The 22,400-nt window shown below is 41.8% G+C and overlaps 2 protein-coding genes and 1 pseudogene across 3 annotated transcripts; all 3 read right to left on the minus strand.

Annotated features, from left to right (window-relative positions):
- Positions 1 to 2,983: 2,983 nt before the first annotated feature.
- LOC103707895 lies at positions 2,984 to 4,378 on the minus strand (annotated as a pseudogene).
- A 1,014-nt stretch (positions 4,379 to 5,392) lies between these two features.
- Positions 5,393 to 12,554, minus strand: LOC103707970 (pentatricopeptide repeat-containing protein At5g39710). 2 transcript variants are annotated; one of them, XM_026804943.2, is made up of 4 exons: positions 10,292 to 12,554; positions 7,176 to 7,304; positions 6,808 to 7,053; positions 5,393 to 6,259 (listed from the first exon to the last, which is right to left on the minus strand). In XM_026804943.2, the coding sequence occupies exons 1-2, from the start codon at positions 12,513 to 12,515 to the stop codon at positions 7,294 to 7,296; spliced, it is 2,235 nt and encodes a 744-aa protein (XP_026660744.2). In that variant the 5' UTR covers positions 12,516 to 12,554; the 3' UTR covers positions 5,393 to 6,259; positions 6,808 to 7,053; positions 7,176 to 7,293. The 2 variants fall into 2 exon arrangements, with proteins under 2 accessions (XP_026660744.2, XP_008790931.2); XM_008792709.3 differs by having other exon boundaries at positions 10,093 to 12,554.
- Positions 12,555 to 19,062: 6,508 nt separating this feature from the next.
- Positions 19,063 to 21,853, minus strand: LOC103707894 (probable trehalose-phosphate phosphatase 6). The gene is made up of 11 exons (XM_008792596.3): positions 21,427 to 21,853; positions 21,183 to 21,323; positions 21,007 to 21,078; positions 20,818 to 20,916; positions 20,652 to 20,705; positions 20,444 to 20,545; positions 20,251 to 20,328; positions 20,066 to 20,135; positions 19,821 to 19,891; positions 19,586 to 19,678; positions 19,063 to 19,449 (listed from the first exon to the last, which is right to left on the minus strand). Exons 1-11 carry the CDS (start codon positions 21,700 to 21,702, stop codon positions 19,381 to 19,383), a joined length of 1,125 nt encoding a protein of 374 aa, XP_008790818.1. The 5' UTR covers positions 21,703 to 21,853; the 3' UTR covers positions 19,063 to 19,380.
- Positions 21,854 to 22,400: the final 547 nt, after the last annotated feature.

Raw genomic sequence — 22,400 nt, forward strand, 5'->3', positions numbered from 1 at the left:
GTTTGGAATGACTATTATATTACTTCTCTACTACAACCTTTTGCTTGTATTTTAATTTGTTTTTCGAATTCGGAGACCGAGATGCATCTAGATTGATCAATAACCGTGGATAGGAAATTAAATGCACCCGGAAGAGTGCAATTGGGCCGAACCGACTCATTGGGGCCAACCTAATGGCGAAATTTGGGCAGGTTTGGGTGATCCTCATCTTAACCCTAACTCATCACCACATTGCCTAGTCTATGCTTTCTGACGGCAAATGTGGCAGTTCAATTTTCTTTAATCATTGCTTTTTTTTTTAATTTATGTTCAACTATGGGCCATCAAATGCCAAAATTATTCAGGTCGATATTTTTGACAAGATAGGATGAGGCAGCCTGAAGGTAAAGGCTAGGGACCTATATGAGCTATACATAATTGACACTAATCATAGACAGGATTGTTCATGGGTCTCGAAACTAGAGGCGCATCCTCAAGATGCCTTGTTTCTTTGGAAGGTAGCGTGGGGCCACCTGCCCACCAGAGAAGTGCTGATCAAATAGGAGATAAATTTTCTCCTAAATTGTGATGTTTGCCCTCTTGAGAGGTCGGTGGCTCATGTCCTCTTCTAATGCCCATGGGTGTTTCGGGTGTGGGGGCTTCCTTATGCCTCCTTGATCTTTCTTTGGTCGGCAGCACCTGTTGGTATTTTTCTCTCCTCTTGAGAGATTGTACCAGTAGAGCCCCTATTAGAGGCTAGGTCTGGGTTGCTTATTTGGCATTTCATATTTTGCTTGCAAGGAATGGCTCTGTCTTAGAGATGAGCAGTCAGCCACAAAGATTCATTGTCAAAAGAGCCCTCCCTCAGGCAGTAGAAGTCATCCACTCACCTCCCACGCCTCCCCTTGGAGAACCTATGACAGCTCGAGACACCTGAGACCCTATCTTAGCTCCAGTGGTGATCAGGATGATCTTTCATCACTTGAGAGCCCCTACCCCCAAGTTTTCTCAAGATAAACTTCATCGTTGCCGGTGGGAGTCAGATTTATGACACCTTTGTTCCAGAAGCTACTCGGACTTCATCCATTTGGAGGGCGACTTGGCCACCGTGATCGAATGGATCGGTGGGCAAACCACGAACAAACACCTTTTGCTCCTGGACATTTGGCAGCCTGCGAGAAAATGTACCACCCTTAGGATAAGTCGTATTTACAGTGAGATGAATATATAGAAAGCCATGGACTAAGTTGCATCCTTTGTCGTTGATCATTCTGACGAGATGCTATGAACGGATAGTGCGGCGTTGCCACCCTTTCTTTAGAATATTTTATTTTTTGACTTTTGAAAGTATACTCAAACTAGATTTGTGTGATTCATCCATGATAGCCCAACAAAAAAAAAAAAAAGAGAGAGAGAGAGAAAAGAGAAAAGAAAATATCATGCTGGTATATTGCTAATCTATGCATAGTTTTGGCCCCAGTATTGTTTACTTGCTGCACCAAACCTAACCACATCGGACCAAACCTTGTTGACCTGTGCCATCTAAACCGAGTGCTAACTTGTGCCTCGCTAATCTAGACCCATATCACATACCTCTGGTCAAACCTTGGGACAAACTCCACAGAATTCGAATGGGCCTTTCAAGTCCATGAGGGGTGTAGCCTGGGGCCTGCAATTCAGTAGTTTGGCAGCTCAATCCAGCCAAGACTGCTTGCTTGTTTACTTAAAAAAACAACTGCTTACCCACAATTCTACAAACTATCTTTAAGATGTGTTTAAGTGGATGTAGCTTGACATTCCTCCATACCCTTTCTCCATTGTTCAAACATGGTTGGCCGTCCGAGTTAATAATACATGGATGGTCGAAGTGCATGATATATATTAGCAACGTATAATTATTGCCTCCTTCCTAGTACTGACCTAAATAAAATATAGAGCCAAGCGCATGGCTAAGAGATCTGTTTGATATAGAAGCAACAATAATGTGATACCATAATATCTTTATCCCATATAATTAACATTACTAGAGTTAATTTGATGGTATAGGAATGGAAGGTGGAGGTAAAGTTGGGTGTTTTGGACCGTTAAAATGCATGGATGATACTTTCAATCCTATGGAAGCCACTAAAGGTGAAATAAGAGGAAGGGGCCAAGAAAAGGTGGTAACATCTTTAACCACCCGTGCCAACGTCTTCAGGTCCACCAAAAGGGAGAAGAACAGATCAAGTGAAAAGTGGTGGCGACTAAAGGACCGGAGGGGGTTACAAGGTGCCTGTGGACTGGTAGGTAGTACAGCAACTCGTCTTTGCATTCGATGAATCTAATCATTTTGCCTCCATTTTGGATCATATTGATGGAAATTGGCCCCATTGCATTCCCTAGCACAAGAGCATATGGGAAGTCACGGCCAGGCACTATAACAATCCAGACCTTAGGCCAATAACCGATATAGGATTAAATACACACTCGCACGGATCCTCACATGCTCTCACTGTTCAAGCCTCCATGAACCCATGCTGCAATATTTTCTAGTCCATAAATGCTATGGGTCTAGTTCGCTCTGATACCATTTGTAATAATCTAGGGTCATACCCAAAATGAATAATCGGAAGGTATTTTTAGGCTCCGCAGTCCTATATAAGTATCCAAAATCTAATATGAGACTAGATATATGCTCGCACGGATTCTCACAAGCACTATGTTGGGTTTGGAGGGTCATTAGAGTGCCATAGGTTGATCAGGTTTGTGCTTGTAAATTTAGAATCTATTTGTCATTGGGACATAGGTTAGGCCCACTGGGCTTATTGAGTCCATTCCATTATCAGACAGTTACAGAATCAAAGTTATGCTCTCTTTTTTCTTGGGTGATTTAAGTCCTGCAACTTGGCTGGATGCTGATTTCTAACACTCATATGTGATTCTTCTGCCAGTTTTGTTGAAGAATATATTGAGCCCGGAATAGGGCAGAATGGAGGAACTAAAAAAAGGTGTTAAAATGGTCGGATAATGAAGGATGTCTTTACTGCACCATTTTGCCGGAATACAAATTTATGCTATCTTGAAGGCACAGGTGGGTAAGATGTAGAGCTCTGGATATAGAGACGAGCATCTCTCTTTTTATCTCAGAAATATAAATATAAGGCAGGTCCGGTGCAATTCATGGTGCATCGTGGCATATCCAATATAGGTGATGTGGTAGATATCTTGGGCGGCCCAGATCATTCCTGGCTTTAAACATGACCGATCAACTAATCCTCGAACCCTATCCAACCCCATCCAACGGTCCGCATCACCAGAACGACAACCGTCGCACCAACGGCCCAGATCATCCCTCCAATTAGGAAAAAGAACAATTAAGACAGGAATCACCTCTTAGCCATTTATTTTATCAACCGGCCGGTAAGCAATAATTGACATAATTAAAACCATACAGAACCAGCAAAATGGAGGAGCTCGGCCAACAAAAACCCAGCGAAGGTCTCACGCCACGTGCGTCACATGCCGGCCCATCCGATCGGCGATCTTTGCCTCCTCCTCGGCATGGGAGCAGTAGTCGCGGGCGGCGTAGAGCTGATAGGGCGGAGCGTCGTTGGCGATCCATTGCTCGATGGTGAACAGTTGCTGGGCGCACCCCATGTGGGGACCGGTGGTCGTGACCTCCACGTAGTTGCAGTACCACCCGTGGTGGGATCCGGTGCCATCTGAGGTCAGATTTATCCAGCACGGCGGGGTCTCCAGGCACGGTCCCCGGCCGCTGAAGATGTCGAGGTTGCCCTCTCGAAGTAGTTGTGGCCGGCCTCCATGATGCCCCCCCAAGACTTGATGTCCGTGATGGCGAAGCCCGAGCCGTCGAATCCGGCAAGGGCGAGGCCGATCGCCGCGTTCGTGCCCCCCTTCCAGATGGAACCTGTTCTGATGTACACCGTATACACGCACTGGTTCTCATCATTTTCGCCGCTCACGGGCTGTTAACAAAGAGAAAAGAAAGTGTCAGGAGGGTGGGATAGCAAATGGATGGGAAAGGTTCGTTTGTTGCTAATTGGATGGCCTAATTTGCCACGCATCACTTTAAAAAAAAAATTGAAGAGCCAAGCGGATATTTTTTATTCTGCTTTCTTTTTTCTGATTTTGTTAGTTGTACTCATACATTATATCATGTCAAGTACTAAATAAAAAAAAAAAAAAAAAGAAGGAAAGAAAGAAAGAAAAGAAAAAAAGCTTACTTTTATGGTGATGGGAGTGGTGGAATGGGAGATTATGGCTAAGGAGGAGATGAGGAGGAAGAGAAGGATGGCTCCCTCGTTCGCCATAGGGATCATCTTTGTAATTGGCTTTGGAGAGATTGGTGATGCGATGAAGCCGGGGGGATTAGGGGTGAGAATATATATAGAAAAGGAGGAGATGGAGTCAGTCAGCAGGTATTTAATGTACGATTATACAATTGCTTGTTTTTATTAATAAGGATTTTGAGCAGGAGAGCAGCTGCATAAACGTTCAACCCGTTTGATCAGATTCAACCCCCTTAAAATTTTTAATAAAATAATCAAATTCAGAACTGAATTTCTAACTCATTTTAATAAATTATCTGCATTTGGATTTAGAAATTTTTGATTTATCTTGTATTCGACCCAATCCATACTTAGTTCGACTTGATTCAATTGCCATCCCTAATTTTAGAAGGTTGGTTCCCGACTCCTCCTGAGGGTGAATATTTTAGGCTATCTTCCATCCAGTAAGGAGTATTATTTACTTCCATCTAATAAAAAGTTAACCTGGTGTTAATTGGCCATATTAGAATGAGATGATGCATGCATCTATATAATACCATCATAATCTCAAAATTATGTCATATAAGGCTAGCTGTTAAAATATTCATGTATGCCTGTTTTTCAATTTCTTTATTAATGGTAGAGCTTTAATGCTTTTCCTTTTTTGGGTAAAGTATTTTTATTTGAACAGAGCCACACGTATCAGCAGTTAGAGCCATCCATGCTTCCTTTCTTTTGCATCTTAGATATCAAATACCAAGTATTTTTTAACCAGTACAACACATAATTCCAATGCAACTGAACAAGAGTCCACATGGCCATAAGTGAGGTTTTGCATTTTGTCAACATTATTTTTTAAAACACATTTTATCAAAGTTATTAGTTAAAGAAGAAGCAATGCGATCATCATACTAATCTTTTGTCTATACTTTTAACGTAAATGATCTAATTTTATCAATGAGATGTTATATTTAAAAGAAAAAATAAAAGCAGATATGGCGTGCACAAAATATATGAATGTTTAAAAAAATTGATGCATAATTTTCAAAACATCATATTCACCAGTATACACTATATGGCTAGGTGATACGCACTCAACGACTTCCTAATACATACTACAAGCTTCTTTAATATACAGCCAGCAGTGATCTAACACATATCTCCAGATAGATCAATATACAGTTTCCAAAATATACTTTTTACCAATATACACCATATGGCTAGATGATACACAACAAGCAAATTAATTATCTGGTAAGCCAATGCACATCTTCAGATAAATCAATACATAGTTTCCAAAATATAGTGTTCATCACGCCGAGAAAGAAAGAGAATGTCGTGTGCAAGTAGATGCAAAGAGCCTAAAAAATAGAGAGATTTGAAGGAAAAGAAAGAAACTCGGAAAGCAGAAGAAAGATTTCACAGACAAGAGAGACAGCTTGACGAACAAGAGGATGGATAGAGAGGTTTGACGAGGAAGAAAGAGAATGCGGTGTGCAATTTTCTTTCCATCTCTGGGCTTTTTTTTTTCAAATCATGAGACTAACAACTTTGTTAGAAGGTGGAGTTCCTCATTTTTGGTTTTTCTTTTAAATACGAATCAGGAGAAACATGGTAAAATACAAAGCCCACCCTATATTTGCTTCTCTAGTGCCTCCTCCATAGGATTTCCGTTCTTTATTCTAGCAAGACAGATATTAGGAATACTTTTGTCATGTAAAATCTCTTCCTTTTGTCATGAATGTTGAGCTCCACTGTCCACACAGGAATCCAACGCCTGAGATAGTGAGATGCCTTCTGATTTGAGTGGGACAGTACTCCCCCCATCACCAACTGTTGAATTCAGGTATGCGTCCGGGTTCAGCTCGCTAAGTGACGATCTCTTGTGCAACAGGTATCATCTGGGTGCTATCTGTCCCATGGTCGGCAATGGAGTAGGTCCTTTTGAATTGCCATTAAGAAGATTACAGGAGACTGGAGAGGATGCAGCTGCTTGACTCCAGGAGATGGTTCTAGAGGAAATAAAATTGTAAAAAAAAAAAACAAAAGAAAGAAAGAAATAAAGGAGTGACACCCACTATGGATTGACCTCAGGATTAATTACAGATGGAGGATCCCAGCATTTTTTAATTGCTCTATATGACAAGATAAATAGTAAAGATCATATTCATAAAACTAACATGCATTTCAAACAACTCAAAAATGCAATATAAGTTAGTGTAATATCATGCAGAATATTTTCTAGTTACTAAGATCTACAAGTTTATGTGGCCAAATGGAGACTTAATTATTTATTGGTTCTTCACTGAATGACTAAAATTTGAAAAAGATGAGATAGCCATTATATCCTAATTGTATTTGTAACTGTTCATGCTTTCTATATGTAAAATTGAGGGTTCTGTTTGAGAACCCTGCCTCAAAAACCAAGGAATGAAGCAGTACCCTTCGTCAATCAGTTGCACCTAATATACCAGTTAGAGCCCAAAAACAATGTGCACAGAATTTGGAATACAACAAGCATACAACTATAATTTTCTTTGTGGATGTGGTAGTATATTACCTCGAGGACCCTGCCGCTTCAGTGGGAAGCTGGAATGCTTGTATTGAGTATCAATTTGATGTGACTGAAATCATCTTGCCCATGTAATCCGTAAGTTGCAACAATGTTTCACGTAATTTATTCAAGTTCATTTCATGCTGAACTTGCTTGCATGGCCACACATTTATGCCTTTCGAGATAAGTTGCTTGGCTACCAGCAACATCATAGCAGTTGCATCATTCCAATAATTCAACCCAGTGAGGTAGCTGTGTGTAGTAATAAACAGAGCAAAAATATTAGTTGTTCGTAAATAGTCTCATTATACCACATATTTCATTCATAACTTAAATATTAATCCAATGCAAAAAGCGTCAGTGGTGGCTACTACCTGAACTTAAAGATTTTGTAGCCCAACCCAGTAAACTTTCATCAAGGACCTCTGCACCTTGATGAGGTCCTCATAGGAAAGTGACAGTAAATGGAGCAGAGATTAGCAGCGGCCATCATCAGCACAGTTCTGCGCCATAACTTTATGTCAGTCTGACGGTCAAAGCATATGCTAACAGTTTATAAGAGCACAAGATTAGCAGCGAACCAGATTTTGTTGCAAGCACTTTATACATCAAAATTTTAAAATATTTACTCATCACATGAATCCAGAATCATTCTTTTAAGGTTGATCACCTTTCCATCCGGAAATATGATATCAGAAATTACAAAGTCAACCTCTGAAATGACAATGTCAACCAGCTCAGGTTTATTACAATCAGCATAGTTTTCTCCTATTATTAGAAAAATTGTAGGCCTTCTTTTGGTGAATATTTCCAGCTGATTGGCTGGAATTTATACAAGGATAAGAAAAACAAGCCTTACGGAGGACCACTGGTGAAGCTCGTACTTGGTCAATGATATTTTCTTAGAAAATAACCTAGGTTGTGACAATGTAGCATCTTCCTTGCTTTTGGAACTAGAACTACCTGTAAATGAGAATCAGCAAAATGGGAAAGGGCTTGAATTGAATCCAGTGTTCTGACAAATTGTAGTAGTGGGCAGGGGCGTAAATCAGCTGAACTTAAGCAAGCTTAGTTTAGCAATAAATATAGCCAGATTGAGTTCAGCTCATTTAATTTCGGGCCAGCTCAAGCTCTGACTCTCTAAGACTTGATAATCACCTCACTTAAGTAAGTGGCTCCAGGACTCCAGCATGGGGTTGATCACATGGTCTGAAGCCCAGGGCATGTCTCCATCCAGCTGCTTGGTGTCCAGAGCAATAGGAGAGAGAAAAGAGTGAGGGAGACATGGATCATCAAAGGAAGCAAACTCATGGAGATTGAGACTATGGAGAAAAGGAAGAATGGAAAACAGGATTGTCACACCTGTTGGCTCTTCAAAGGAGTTGCAGTGCCCTAATTGGGGCTCAAGAGATCAGATCTCCTGCCACCCATTGTCAGATTTTTGAGAGATTAGATGAAGAGAGACTGAAATTATTGGAAATGGGAGAGGGTTAGAGGGAAGAAATGCTGGCAGCTAGGCTTTTTCTTTTGAGAATGCAGCTTCGCTTTTGTCACTGTTCATCCATCTCATTGTCAAGCCTGAACCCTTTGATCTTATATCTAAGCGCTATCAAATAAGCTAGCAAATTAACATTGCAGCATCCAATGACTGCCATAAGATCTAGCCATCAGATAAGGTAAAATATTCATATAACCCATACTAGATGATAGGACAAGATTTGGCGGCGAGTTCCTGCCTTTAACATTAACGAAATGCAAAATTTTAAACAACTATTTATTGATTTAAAAGCAATGCATATCTTTGTCGTACCTGAATTGGAAAGCTAAAAAGTAAAAGAAGAAGAGATGCACACACATGCATATATAATAATAATAAAAGAATAGAAGTTCAAATAGCATATTTATCACCAAAAACTTATGCAATATATTTGAGACCTTTAGCATATATCTGTTGGACAATATTAATGAAGGAAATCAAAACTTCAATACAGTTTTGCTCTACTAATGGCAAGGCTGATTTAGTCATTTTTCAAATACAAACTGCAAAATGGTTCCACAGATAAATGCTGAATAACTTCAAATTGTTTCCCAATTATAAATGCCAAAATAATTATTTCTGAACTTCCTATCCAAAATCTGTCTAAAGTCATAGTATCCAACTTTACGTTGAAGACTAAAATATGCTGACTTGCAAAGTAATAAAGTCTATGTAATTAGTCAAATCCATTGCATAATATATAATGGACTCTAGAAGGATCCCATATGTTAAAAGCATATGACCAAAGCAAATCATCTGACTGTGATAGCAGAGGTGATTGATTATTCTCTGGATTCTGACAAACTATGTAGGCATTGTTGGCATCATGGAACTTCTTTGCAGAATTATATCTATGCTATGGTAGAAGGCACAAGTTGGGGTCAATGGGTTCGCTATTTTCTCTAATGATGAAAAATAATTAAATAACATGCTGAAACATTACTATATTTAAATTTTTTTTAATGGATATAATTTCAACAAACACTCCCCAATTCTTTTAAATCCAATAACTATAATCCATCCCCCGCCCTCCTGCCGCCGCCCAATCCCACAATTGTTTATTCTCTCCTTTCATGAAATCTAACAAGATCCTGCCACTCCTTCCCTGCTAGAAAAACAAAAGACTCACATAGTAGTATCTTTTCCCTAAAAAATAGATGATTTATATACTTGACAACACCATTAGATGTTATAGCATTGCATTTGTATCCACATCATGGTCTTGAACCATGAAAACAGATATACTCGACAATATCCATAGGTGTTCCAAGTTGTGCGTCTGAGCCATTATCACATATCTTAACCAATCAAACCAACAAAAGTGCAATTCCTAAGTTTCTATTATAATTTACTCAATATACAATTATCACCTGTATATCAGGACAAGCATAGTTCTAACCATGTCTGGAGTTATTTCTTATTGATGGGTTACAGCATGCGCTTTGGGCATAGCATGCAAACAAATTTAGAACAGCAGGGTACAATCCTCAACAGATATGCATGCATATTATAACACAAATTAAATCTAATGGCACATAGCACCACTCTTATTTTAGTAATATAAAGTATGCAGAAGCAAAGTGGGCCAAACTACTGAGGGATACACTCTTTGATCTATTTAATGTTCAAGTGCTAATGAATCAACTTTAAAATGCAAAGAAGTCATGGTAGCAATGCAACATCAAACAAAATAGCCTAAAATTAATGATTTGCATAGGACATAGAGCTAAAAATGAAAAGTGCAAATTCAAAACCTGAGCCTGAGTTTTGGTAGCATTGGATAGAGAAAAAGACTGTCCTCAATCATTGCCCAAGAATGTGCCAGCTGAACCTTCATTTACGAATTCTAAAAGACACTTATTCAAACACCAAATTACAGATGACAGTGTCCTATGATTCTCCATTAGATCTAATTCTAGCCATCAAAAGAACCAAGTTCATCCTTTCACCCACCATTTGGCAGGAGTCCATCCTTGACCATCTCAGTCAGGGCATTGAACACGGCCTCCATGTTGCCATCCTGGTGATTAACTTCAACAAGTACCTTTGAAGTTTCGGCATCTGTAAGCATACAACTTCCCAATAGTTTCTGAATAACATGATTCATCTCCTCATCCATCCCCTCCTCAGAAAGACCTTTAATTAGTGAAATAGTGCTTATTGCATTAGGAACCAAACCAGCCAGCATCATTTCCTTATATAAGTCAAGTGCCTTCTGCACATTTCCTCCTCTACAGTGTCCATGAATCAAGACACTATAAACAACCTCATTAGGCTTCCACTTCCTCTCTAGTATTGATTCAAATACCTTATCGGCTTCATTCATCAAACCTTTCATACAAAAACCCTTTAAAAGGGAGACCACACTCTTGAATTCTCCCTTGTCACAACAATCCATCAGCACATCATATGCAATATTATCTGGAATAGACTCCTCATAATACAGCCTAAAAAGCAGCCTTTTTGCTTCCTTTGTACGAGCTATTTTTCTAAGGCCATTTATGAGCACATTATAGGTCACGACATCAGGAAGGATCCCTTTCTTTGTCATCTCATCATGAAGAAGAAGAGCTTTCTTTATATCTCCTTCTTTGCAATGGGCATCAATCAGTGTTGTGTACGTGAACTCATCAGGATGTAAACCCAAACTCAACATCTTCTCAACAAGCTCATGAGCATTGTCCAGTCTCCTTACCTCACAGAGACCCCTAATGAGCGAAGAGTATGTAATGGCATCAGGCAGCACACCCTTTGCAACCATCTCTCGATTCAACTGAAATGCCATCTCCAACTCCCCATTCTTGCAGTACCCACTTAGTAACGTACTATAAGTGACTACATCAGGCACCAACCCATTTCCCTCCATTTCTCGAATGATCTCCAAGGCTTCATCCATTCTTCCCAAAGTACAATATCCATTAATAAGAGCATTATAACTCACGACAGATGGCAAAATCCCACTTTCTTGCATCTCCTTCATGAGCAAGAGAGCATCATCCAAGAACCCCTTTTTAGCAAAACCATCAATCAAAGTTGTGAAAGTAATCTCATTAAGCTGAAGCCCTCTCTCCCTCATCTGTTTAGCAAACTCCATTGCTCTTGCCAAGTTGCCCGCCTTACACATCGCACTAATTAGAGAAGTATATGTCACGACGTTAGGTGCCACCCCTTTTTGAGCCATCTCGGCATGCAAGACGAGAGCTTTATGAACATCCCCTTTCCGGCAATACCCATTCACCAATGTGTTATAAGTAATAGCATCAGGAGAAAATCCCTCTCGCGCCATTTCATCGACCACCTTGCCCGTCTCCTTCACGCGGCCCTCCCGGCACAACCCATCGATAATCGTGTTATAAGTAACCGCATTTGGCTGCACTCCCTTTTCGTGCATTGTTTTCAGCAGCCCAAACGCATCGTCGGCCTTCCCCGACTTGCAGTGGCCATCAATGAGAGTATTGTACGTGACGACATTTGGCGAACACCCGGCGTGCTCCATCTCGGCGAGCAGAACTAGCCCCCGATCCAATTCGCTCCAAGAGCAAAACCCACGGATCAAAATGTTATAGGAGTAAACATTAAAGGATACCCCTGACCGCGTGATGTCGGCGAGGAACTCTTCGATGGTATTGCGTGGGGTCCGGCTGAAGCGGAACATGGCGTCAAGGATGGAGTTGTAGGAGAGGGTGGCGGGGGCAAAGCCGGCGCCTTTCGTGAGGGAGAGGGCGGACAGAGCATCGGGAACGCGGCCCAGAGAGGCGTAAGACTTGATGAGGAGGTCGAAGGCGGCGGAAGGGGAGGGTGAGGTGCGGAGGAAGGGGATGGCGGCGGCGACGGAGTGGACAACGGGGGGTGGGGGGAAGCGGGAGGCAAGGCGGCGGGCGAGGGACAGGGCGGAGGGCAAGAGGCGGAAGCGGGAGAGGAGAAGGAGGGCAAGGGATTGGGGGTGGAGGGATCCGGAGAAGAAGGGGAGAGGGGAGGCCCAGCGTAGGAAGGCGAGGGTGAGGGAGCGGTTGGGCTGGGCGAGGAGGAGGGCCTCGGCGGCGGCCTCCGGTGTGAAGGCAGCAGCGAGGGCATCGAGGCGGCGGCGGTACTTAAGGAGCGCGAGGGCTTTCTCGGCGAGGAGGCGGTGGTGGGCGGCAGCAGCGGAGGAGGACGGCGGGCGGGTGAGGGGCCGCATGGTGACATTAGAAGGGGACACCACCCACTCCCTCCGATGTAAACGTCGCTCCCCAACAGGGGCCAAAAATACGGACGTCCTCGTATGTTTTCTATGCGGCTTTTCTTTCCGCATAGATATTTTATGAGGACACGTCACATATGAAAAATGTGAATTATATCTTAAATCTTGTCCATCCAACCTATTGAATATAAGCATAATGGAGGAATATGAAGTAAATTCTCCTCTTCACATGTAGGAAATGCTTTCAACCTAATATTGGGAATAACATGAAATTACACAAGTTAGATAATTGATCTTTATTAAAAGGCTGAAAAATGGTAATGGTTCCTTCAGTTTCGGGTTTAGGGCATAAAAATTTAGTTTCAAAAAAGCCTCAATGCCTCAACATTAGTATGATTTTCGAAATTTAGTTTGCAATACTGTATTTCATTTGTTAATTAAAGAAAAGAAAGAGTTTCAATGGGCATGGAAATCCACAGACTCTTAAAGAAAACTCAATGAAACTATAGTCGCATCAATTGAACTATAGTAGCATTAACTTTTAATGGCATGGATGGCCACAGACTTGTAAAGAAAACTCAATTAAACAATAGTAGCATTAAATTTCAATGGGCACGGAAATCTACAGACTTTAAAGAAAACTCAATAAAACTATAGCAGCATTATTGAGTGCATATATCAATCTTATAGAATCTTGAAGTTACTAGGTAAAAGAAATTAGGACGACAAGGTCGTGTAATAGGGTGATTTCAACAAGATGCAAAGGGAAATTTAAGCAAACAGCCCCTCCCCCACCAACTAGAAAAAAGGAAAAAGAAAAGGAAAGCGCAAAGGGAAACATTCATGCACGAATACAAACTTTTGTCCCATGACAACAAATATAGATGATAGATATTTGCAATCTGGTATACAAGTCCATAGTTAAGGGAATTCACCACTGCCATCATGGAAGGATTCTTTTAGACAAATGAATTGTCAACATTCATTTAGAAAAACATACCAATATATATATCCACAGGTGGAAATATAGATATCCAAGGCACTACATGACTTAGATAATCTTAAAATGATCATGCAAGGTATATAAGCACTTATGGTGACAAATTCTAATGGACCAGGCGGTGTTGTGGACCACTAGGCCACATTTTAAAGCCCAGGCCAACATGACAATCTCCGAAAGATGGACCTAGAAATCTGGACTGGGAAATGGGCCAATAGGGGGCCCCAACCCATCCATATACTGTGTTATTTGTGGGGATCCCTTAAATGGGAGAAGCCTGGCCCAGATGTCCATGCTGCTATCACACCATGAGGCCTTTCGCACCACATGAATATTTACAGAATAAACTCCACCTCATAAGCTAAGGACACCCAATTAACAATGGCACATTGCCTCATGGGCATAAATGGGTATTCTGAGACATATTTAGGTTCCATCAGAAATACAAATCTGGTCAATCCATTCTTAAGGTTTTCTAATCTGCTTTCATTGAATCCTAACCGGATAACCTGTAAAATATACTTAAGGTCATTTTAGTTTACTCTTGATATAAATCAATATTAGATTTATAGTTCAGCTTAGATCAATAAAAAGGAAATTCGATTTTCAGTTTCAGAGTATATATCAACTTGTTTTTTTGTTTTTTCTAATTCTCTATTTTTGGTGTCCTTGCAGTGACCGATACAAATAAAAAATAGATGAATATTTATGTCATTTCCATGCTGAGATGCATGTTTATCTTTAAGAAATCTGGCTGACAATAAATTGGGACATTCGATATCCGAACCTTCAGAGGATGTCCAAAATAAGTGATGCTTCAATAGATACCAGTCATAAATATAGAAATTGTTGCAGACCCACAAGTATCCCATGTTACTAGACAGCATAATGTCATTTAGATTTGGTGCAAGATCACCTTTTAGTTGTTTGTCTTTTAATCATAGTTGTGAAAGCAACATGTTACTGGACTGCATCTTTGTTATCACCTTGAGTTCAGATTATATTATAAATAACAACATTAAAGTTTGTGAAAAGCTAAGATATTGACAAACCAACAACACCATAATTTCCACCACCTAATTAAAAGATGCTACTTAACACAAGACATCTGAACTGCTTCCATGTGCTATTTAATTTAGTTGACAGGCACTCATCATTTGGATCGATATATCATTGATCTTCAGTTAACCTTGGAAAATCGGTAATTATATTGTTATTCATATAATTCATCCAATAAATGTAAGTGATATGGAATTCTTCTCCCTATGAAATTGGTTTTTCGCAAAGCCAAGTTTCCTCAAGTGCAAACCCTTAAAAGCTGATTATATCCCTGGTGCTATGAGTCTTCAATTTAAAGCATAAGGAAGAATTGTAGCGGGAGCATTAAATCACAAATTGGAAGCAAACACTTGAAATTTTGGCTCAAAAGGGAAGAATATACTTCTGCTGTTTTGAAGCTTCGAGTCTTAAACCTTTCTTTCAATGCAAATGATGTTCTCAGGCTCAAGCAAATCCGGCCTTCCAATGTTAAAGCATCATCATTTTTATCGGGAGCTGATAGAAGCAAGGTTTGAGCACTACTCGTTGATAAAATTCTATTTGGTAAAACCATAGCTTTAAAACTAATACTGATCTTTAAACTTCGGAGTCGTGAAATAACCAAAGCAGCCGAACTATGTTTATTATCACATTCACGAAAAAGTTTGTAGTACTTAAATGACTGTTTCATGACTTCACCCCGGAAAATTCGAAGCACACTCTTTCAGGTGATATTGATCAGTGTAAAACCCTGGTTTTGTCATGCTTCAGATTCTACCACATCCCCATTTTTACAGTCTAGTCGATATGGTTGCATCAAAATGGATTCCATCTTCTCCTCTAGTTTACCAACAGTACAGTAAGTTCTCAACTCTAAACTTCTATGATACCATTAACGATCATATTTAGTCATAACTTAGCGGGCAAAGGGTTCCAAAATGACCTTTCATTCGCCTTTTCGAGCCTGTCATGGAGGAAGGAGAGCACCATCGTTCTCCCCCATCGGCTTTTATTCAGTTCCCATGGCAGAAGGGGGCGCCTCAGGGCACGTGTAGCCCCCTTGTGACAAGAACATGGAAGAACAAGGATGATCCCATTAACCAACACTGTAGAAAAGCTCAACCCAATCAGTGCTTCCCCCACTCCAGCCCTCACCAGATCCCCCTTTGTGCGGGGGGCCCGGTCCTGTAGCCATAGAAATGAGAGAATTCTGTAGAAAAGCTCAACCCAATCAGTGCTTCCCCCACTCCAGCCCTCACTACTAGATCCCCTTTGTGCGGGGGGCCCGGTCCTGTAGCCATAGAGACGAGAGAATTTTATCTGGCATGCTGACTCCACTCAACACGTGGACAGGAGTCCACTCTCTGCCAACTCTTTGCCATAATTACTATATGGTTGTCATTGTAGTTCTTGCACCCGACTCATCTTTTGGATTCAGTTCAGAACTGGCATGTGGATGATTGTATACCTGAAGGGCGACATGCATGAACTATGAAGGCTGGCTAATATTATACCGAAGATTCGAACGTAGCCGTATCTAAATCTTCTCGAAAGCACCTCCTTCCTTGGATTCCTCCTTCATTGCTCATTTATATAACTATCCGAATCTGCAGTTGCTTTTTGGTTAGCAATGCGTTTGATGAGTTGTTGGTTGCTTTCTTTTCCATCAATGTGATGGACACTTTGATGGATTGATGATTAGTAGAGGTTCTAGTGGGTGGTTGCCTTGGAAGAACCTCTCCCCACCAATAATGGGGGCCTCCCATGGCTTAGTTTATTTGAGCTTTGGCACCAATGATGAGTCAAATGGAGTGGGCACCATCTTTAACCATGTCAGAATTGCCTGGAGGCATGTTCCTTGTCCCCATTCGGAGACCAGGTGTGCTCAAAAGCATCAGGGCTGAAGTGGAATCCAACTCCTCTCCAACCATAGATTCTTTTGCACCTAGTGGGTGCCTCCTCTTTCATGCCCTACCTAAAAGTATCTCCCAAGCCCCCACCCATTATTACCAAAACAAAAAGAAATTCAACAGATGGTGCTGAGATTCCACTCCCTCTTTCTAGGTGGGGCTGACTGAGATCCAAGGTGGCCAAAGGTGTGGGAAATGAACCTATGTTTTAGTGAAATGGTGCTTATGTAATCCTCTCTCCCTAAGGACAATAATTCAAGCTTACAGATCCTCTCTTTGGTGTGCTATCACGTTCGTGTGCCCTCTGCGGTTGCCCATGTCCCTTGGTTCAAGATCAATGTCTTCCTCCACGACTTTTGGCGTAAAATATCCCATATATTAATGTTTTCTCCTGCACCCTATAATGGTTGCAGTCCGTATTCTATACGAGAGGACTTTTTCTAACTCATTTGAGTTGGGGATCTCAAGGGAATCTCAATAATATAAGAGCAGCTCTTGATGATTTCTTTCATCCTGGCCTGGGCAGCACAGGATGAATGGGGTTTGTGTGGACGAGAGGGAGCAAAGAAGACAGCATTATTGACTCAAAGCTCCATCAATTTAATGCATCAATAGTACAGTGGCATCTAATGAATCCTGAAATAGTACGTGGATGCAACTTATTATATTGCGACTTCATGTAGGTGGTACTAAATCTCTTTTCTTTCAACCTGAGATTTGAAAGCACAAAACATGACCAGAATCTTGGGGCAAGGCTAGGATGCAGCCATCATGCACAAAGCCAGGTTTCCCTGCACGAAACTGCTCTATTATGTGGCGCCTAAAGAATAGACTTTTAAAACATGGCATCAGAAGCAACCATGACAGCTTACAATGCACAAGGACTTGGCACCTCATCACCAAGACTGAAGAGTCTCTCTGATTCCTTAATTGGTTAAAAGGAACATTGAATCCTTCAGAGCGGCCCAATTCTTTGGAGCTAAATGAAGTTGTGTGAGGGTCAAACCGAGATAGCTAGCTAGTTGGATACTAGCTGGACACCCAAGAAAGGACATGAGACCTCTCTGGCGTTGTCACATTTATCCACCAGGGTCCCAACCTGCCTGGCGGCTCTATCTCAATCCTGTTGTGATTGCTTTATGGGAAGGATGTTGTGGCTGCAGGTAGACTTGATAGAGATGATAAGGTATTCCATTTAGAACGCTGCGGTTGGTGGGTGTTTTCGACTTCGAAGCATCGTTGATTGAGATTGAAAATGGCCATGCCGATCTGATCGAATTCATAAGGTAGAACGACGAAGTCCTCATCCGTCTTCATATAATTAGTGCACGATTACAAGGCTACGTAAGCTGCTAAGCTTAAAGAGCAAATGAGATGATTGTATCAAATTTGGAAAGCCTTAATTCAGTAGGGGATACTTTTCTGATAATGGTGCATTCTCCTGGTTTTGAAGAGCAGCAGCATATGATTGTTGATTGACGGAAAAGGCTCATCTGTATGATTGGGGCATATGCCATTTTTTGAGCTAACTCCTGATTTTCTTCATCATAAAGGTGAAAGAATGAAAATTATGGGACCACTTGAAAAGTTATTTATCTATGACAAGTGACTATTCCCTACTTCTATACCTACCTAGAATGCGTTGGCCGAATATTTGAACCCTTTAAATCAATAGAGTCTAAACTTGAATCGTTAACACTAGTACATCATGATCAGCACGAACAGTCAGCCAACAAGTAGATGCGGGAAGCAAACAATGTCAGATTTTGAGACCTATGTCATTCAGATATTACGGATGCATGATCGAAATAAGTTCGAGTTCAAGGACAATCTACAATGGAATCCTGGCTGATTTAGCCATTGCTGTGCACAGGGCCTGTAAAGCAAAAGCTAAGGTTGGTTAGGAATTTGAGTTTCCTTGTCTTCCTTTTATCTGTCATTTAGCTGAATAATCTAATATGGCACGCGTCAAATCATTTACTCACTCTTTAACTTGTCTGAACTTAAATTGCCATTTGACGAGTCAGATGAGGATCCATGGAACATCTAAAAGCAAGCCATCAAACCACCATCTCAACCAAAGTCGATGCTTCATTTGTTGATAGATTTAGATATGGAAAGTTTAAGCCGAAACAGGCATGCCAAAATCGATCCCTGGACCACTAGAAAGTGTTTGGAGTTCGATACCTACATTGAACTCAAAATAGGTGTCCTCATATTAAGATACATGGCTCCATAAAATAACTTTTCTTCCCAAAGACCAAAAAGTACATCTAACTAAACAATGAACATAATACCGGTGATAACATGCATCTGCATGGGATTAGCGATAACGTGCATTTAAATATAAAGGCTGATGTACTTATATAGTTATATGTCACTCAGCCAGTAAGTTTGATTAAAGAAGACAGAGAGACCTGTCTGTTTGCAGTGAAAATAAATCGAATGAATACTGCTTAACCAACTTCATGTATGTTCTCAAGAATCATATCATTCGTAATCGTACGGACTCCTTAAACTTTTGTGGAAATGATAGTGTGACTCCAGATCCCATTTCCATTCAGATCTCAAGTAAAGATCATCCAAAAGCCAGAGATGGGGTAACACTCCACAAATGTTATAGAAGGAAAATAATCGCTATTTCTTCTTTTCCCATTGTACATCGAACTAATTACAAGGTTTTAGCTTCTTGTGTAAGGGCAGGAAAGCTAATTTTTCATTGCTTCCAACTTCCAAGCCCACGAAAAGACCCAAAAAAGAGGGGAAAGAAAGAGTAGGCTAAAGTACAAAAGGTTACATTTTGCGGATTTTTTTCTTCTTCCTGAACAAGGGAATATGTAGCTCCCCAATTTCATAGAATCCCACAAGTCCAAGTTTTTTTTTCACAGGAGTGGTGGGACACCTTCTTATCCTATTACACCATTGGCCCAGGTTTCAAAGAGAGGCGCTTCCACTCCACTAGGCGAAGTAAAAAGTCCATGACCTATAAAAGCATTCAAGGAATCAATCATATTAGCAACTTGACACCGAACACAAACACATGAGAAAACTACTTGAGTGTAGCCATCTAAGTGGTCCTAGAGGTGAAAGAATGGAAAGCAGCGGCCATCAGCACTTGCCTCAGAGGGCTCTCGGAGAGAGTAAGAGGCATTTGTCTCCTTCGGAAGCTTGGAAACAAGGATACCAAAGCCTTGTCCCCTATCACGCAAGACCTAGTACACGAGTGCAAAACATATATCATGCTGTTAGTAACACTAGCTAAGGAACTTAAACAAGCAAAGACAGTGCCATCTACAAAAATTTATAGTATCAAATGAATGTTATCCTCTTTAAACAAGAATTAATATGAGATACCTTGAAAGCGTCTTCATCGGTGCGATCATCTCCGATGTACACAGGCAACACGTCATTGCAGTCGGCAAATCCTAGAGAGAAACAAGATTATTAAAATAGGTGGCTCCAATCAAAGGCCAAGGAACTGAGGAAGAGCAACAAAATTGGTGAGTTTTGCTTAATATATAGTATGATCGACAAACCAAACTAATGAAAGGGATGTGACGTAATGTGTGTGTGTGTGTGTTTAGCGGTTTTCAGCTTACCAAGAGACTCCAACAAGAACTCCAAGGCCTTCCCTTTATCCCATTTAATAGTTGGTTTAATCTCCAAGACCTAATGGTCAAGAAGCCGCAAAATCTAAGTCACACTCATGTTATAAAGAACAATAAAAGAGTATGCTCTACAAAGAAATGGCGGCCAATAGAGTTGAACCAGACCAAGGTCACACCTTTCTTCCATGGGTGAGCCGCAATCTGGGGTACTCCTTGAGCACAGACATCACCTCCTCAGCCAATCCACTCCAACTCTGCATAAAGTTAATTTAAAAGTATTATGGATTAATTAATTAAAGAAGATATATTTTTTTACCAAATATGGCAAAAGAATAGGAGGGGGGGCTCAAATATTATATGACTTGTGACCTTTTCATCTACGCATCTGAAGTGGACAGACACACAGAACTTGTTATTCTCCACCTTGGCACCAGGGACGGATTTGGTTTTCTCCAACAAAGCCTTATAAACCTAAAAGACATAATAATACATAAAGATCCTTTCATCCAGATATAAATCATAGACTGCTGCTGCTCCAGGCTAGGCTTGCTACAGAGACTTAGAAGGAGAAACCAACCTCATCTATCATGGGCAGGAATTCACTAGCTGGTTGAAACAGAACTGCCTTGGCCTGAACCGCACAAAATGAGACAGAAATAGATCAAAATATGAGAAAAACTCTGAGAAAGGGATGTGACGGACTCGCTATTTCTGATTTTATGAGAAGGAAGGAGAGTGCCAACCTTAGCTTTTTTATATCTGGGGCCCCTGGCGGGGCCTTTGATGTCCATGCCATGGCTGCCAGCGTAGTACAACTCTGCTAGCCCCACGAAGCTATACACCTTAAAAAAAAAGAAAAGAAAAGAGTTAGAAAAAGAGGAAGATAGAAGAAAAGGCCAAGCTTTTGGATGGCGGGGGGGATGGGAATGTACCTTGTCTCGGCACCGCCCGCTGACGATAGCGGTGGGGAAGAACCTCGCGGCGTCCCTCACAGCAGCTCTCATCTAATTCCCACGAGCAAACACAGATCAAAATCACATCTTTAACCATACAATGGAATCAACTGGTGGATTGGACCACGAAAACAGAGGAAAACAGAGCAACTCACCGCGTCGGACATGAAGGCGGAGTCCGGATCGTCGACGATGGGAGAGAGCGTCCCATCGTAGTCCAAGAACATCACAATCTGCTTCCCTTTAGAAGCGCTAATGATTTGTTCAAATTTGCTCAGAGCCGAAGGATGCCGCATCTGATCACCAAAAGGATAACCCAATCCACCATGGTTAGCGCACATCAAAATCGAATCTTTGATTGAAGAAAAAAAAAAGAGAAGCAAGGAGAATATAACTCACAATCCAGGTGGCGTATTCGTCCTGGGCGCCGACGGAGGGGGCGGCCACGAGGGCGGCGGCCGCCTTGGAGTGGGTGGGGGAGGAGGCCTTCATGGACTCCACCCACGTATTGGTCCTCCTCCCGCCGAGGTCTAGCTGGGAGGGATACTTCTTCCTGAGCGCAAACCCGCCTCCTCCCCTTATCGGCGGTGGGTAGGGGAATAGCGGCGGCGGGTTGGCCACGGCCGCCACCGATATGGCCATGGCCTCCGGCATCACCACATTCTGCTTCGTCATGACGAGCCCTCCGAGCTCGAGACACTCTAGTGGCGGACGGCGAGGAGGAATCGGTGGAGAAAACGGGGGAAAAGACACGATTTTTCGCGTCGAGAGGCGGAGGTTCGGCGCGCGGGGGGGCGGGGGTTCAGGAGGTTAGAGCGGTTGGGGAGCTGGCGAGGGAGAAGGGGAAGCGATCGAAGGGGGGGATTTATAACGGATGGAACCCACAAGGAGACGAAGATCGTGGACTCGGCGGTGGCCCACGCGAGAGGCCGCACGCCACTGGCCCTCACGTGGGCCCCAGGGGGTTTCAGGCGATGAATGGACCCATCCGCCGTCCTCTTCATCGTGGGTCCTCGCCAACCGCCAGCTGGCCCTGCTGCACGTGCCAAGCCTCGTGGGCCCCACGTGAGAGTTCCCATCCCTTAACCGCGTAGCCACCCACGGATTCGTCGCAATAATTTTTCCCAAAAAAAAAAAAAATCACTAACTAATAGCCGATATTGGGTTCGGTTTGGTTCTGCGCTCTCCCCCCTTTACCCAACCGAATTATTTTATTTTATCGGCACTTTTTTGGGCTTCTTCTAGTGAAAGTATATGACGTGGTCCTGGGTCGCTGAGTTTGACGCCCCTGGGAAGCTCTGGAAACAAGCAGCTCCAAGCGGAAGCACAAAATCAGCTGCCCTTTTTTTTCACTAGTTTATTTTATATATATT

The sequence above is a fragment of the Phoenix dactylifera genome, chromosome 15, assembly GCF_009389715.1.
Source record: "Phoenix dactylifera cultivar Barhee BC4 chromosome 15, palm_55x_up_171113_PBpolish2nd_filt_p, whole genome shotgun sequence".
Classification (NCBI taxonomy): Eukaryota; Viridiplantae; Streptophyta; class Magnoliopsida; order Arecales; family Arecaceae; genus Phoenix; species Phoenix dactylifera.

Bases quoted from the DNA above. Each gene is read 5' to 3' on its own strand.
- LOC103707970 (XM_026804943.2), bottom strand. From the start codon at position 12,515: ATGCGGCCCCTCACCCGCCCGCCGTCCTCCTCCGCTGCTGCCGCCCAC.
- LOC103707894 (XM_008792596.3), bottom strand. From the start codon at position 21,702: ATGACGAAGCAGAATGTGGTGATGCCGGAGGCCATGGCCATATCGGTG. The intron at 20,706-20,817 runs GTTGGCACTCTC...TGTGCGGTTCAG, and splicing joins CCAGATATAAAAAAGCTAAG to GCCAAGGCAGTTCTGTTTCA. The intron at 19,679-19,820 runs GTATCTCATATT...CTCGTGTACTAG, and splicing joins CCGATGAAGACGCTTTCAAG to GTCTTGCGTGATAGGGGACA.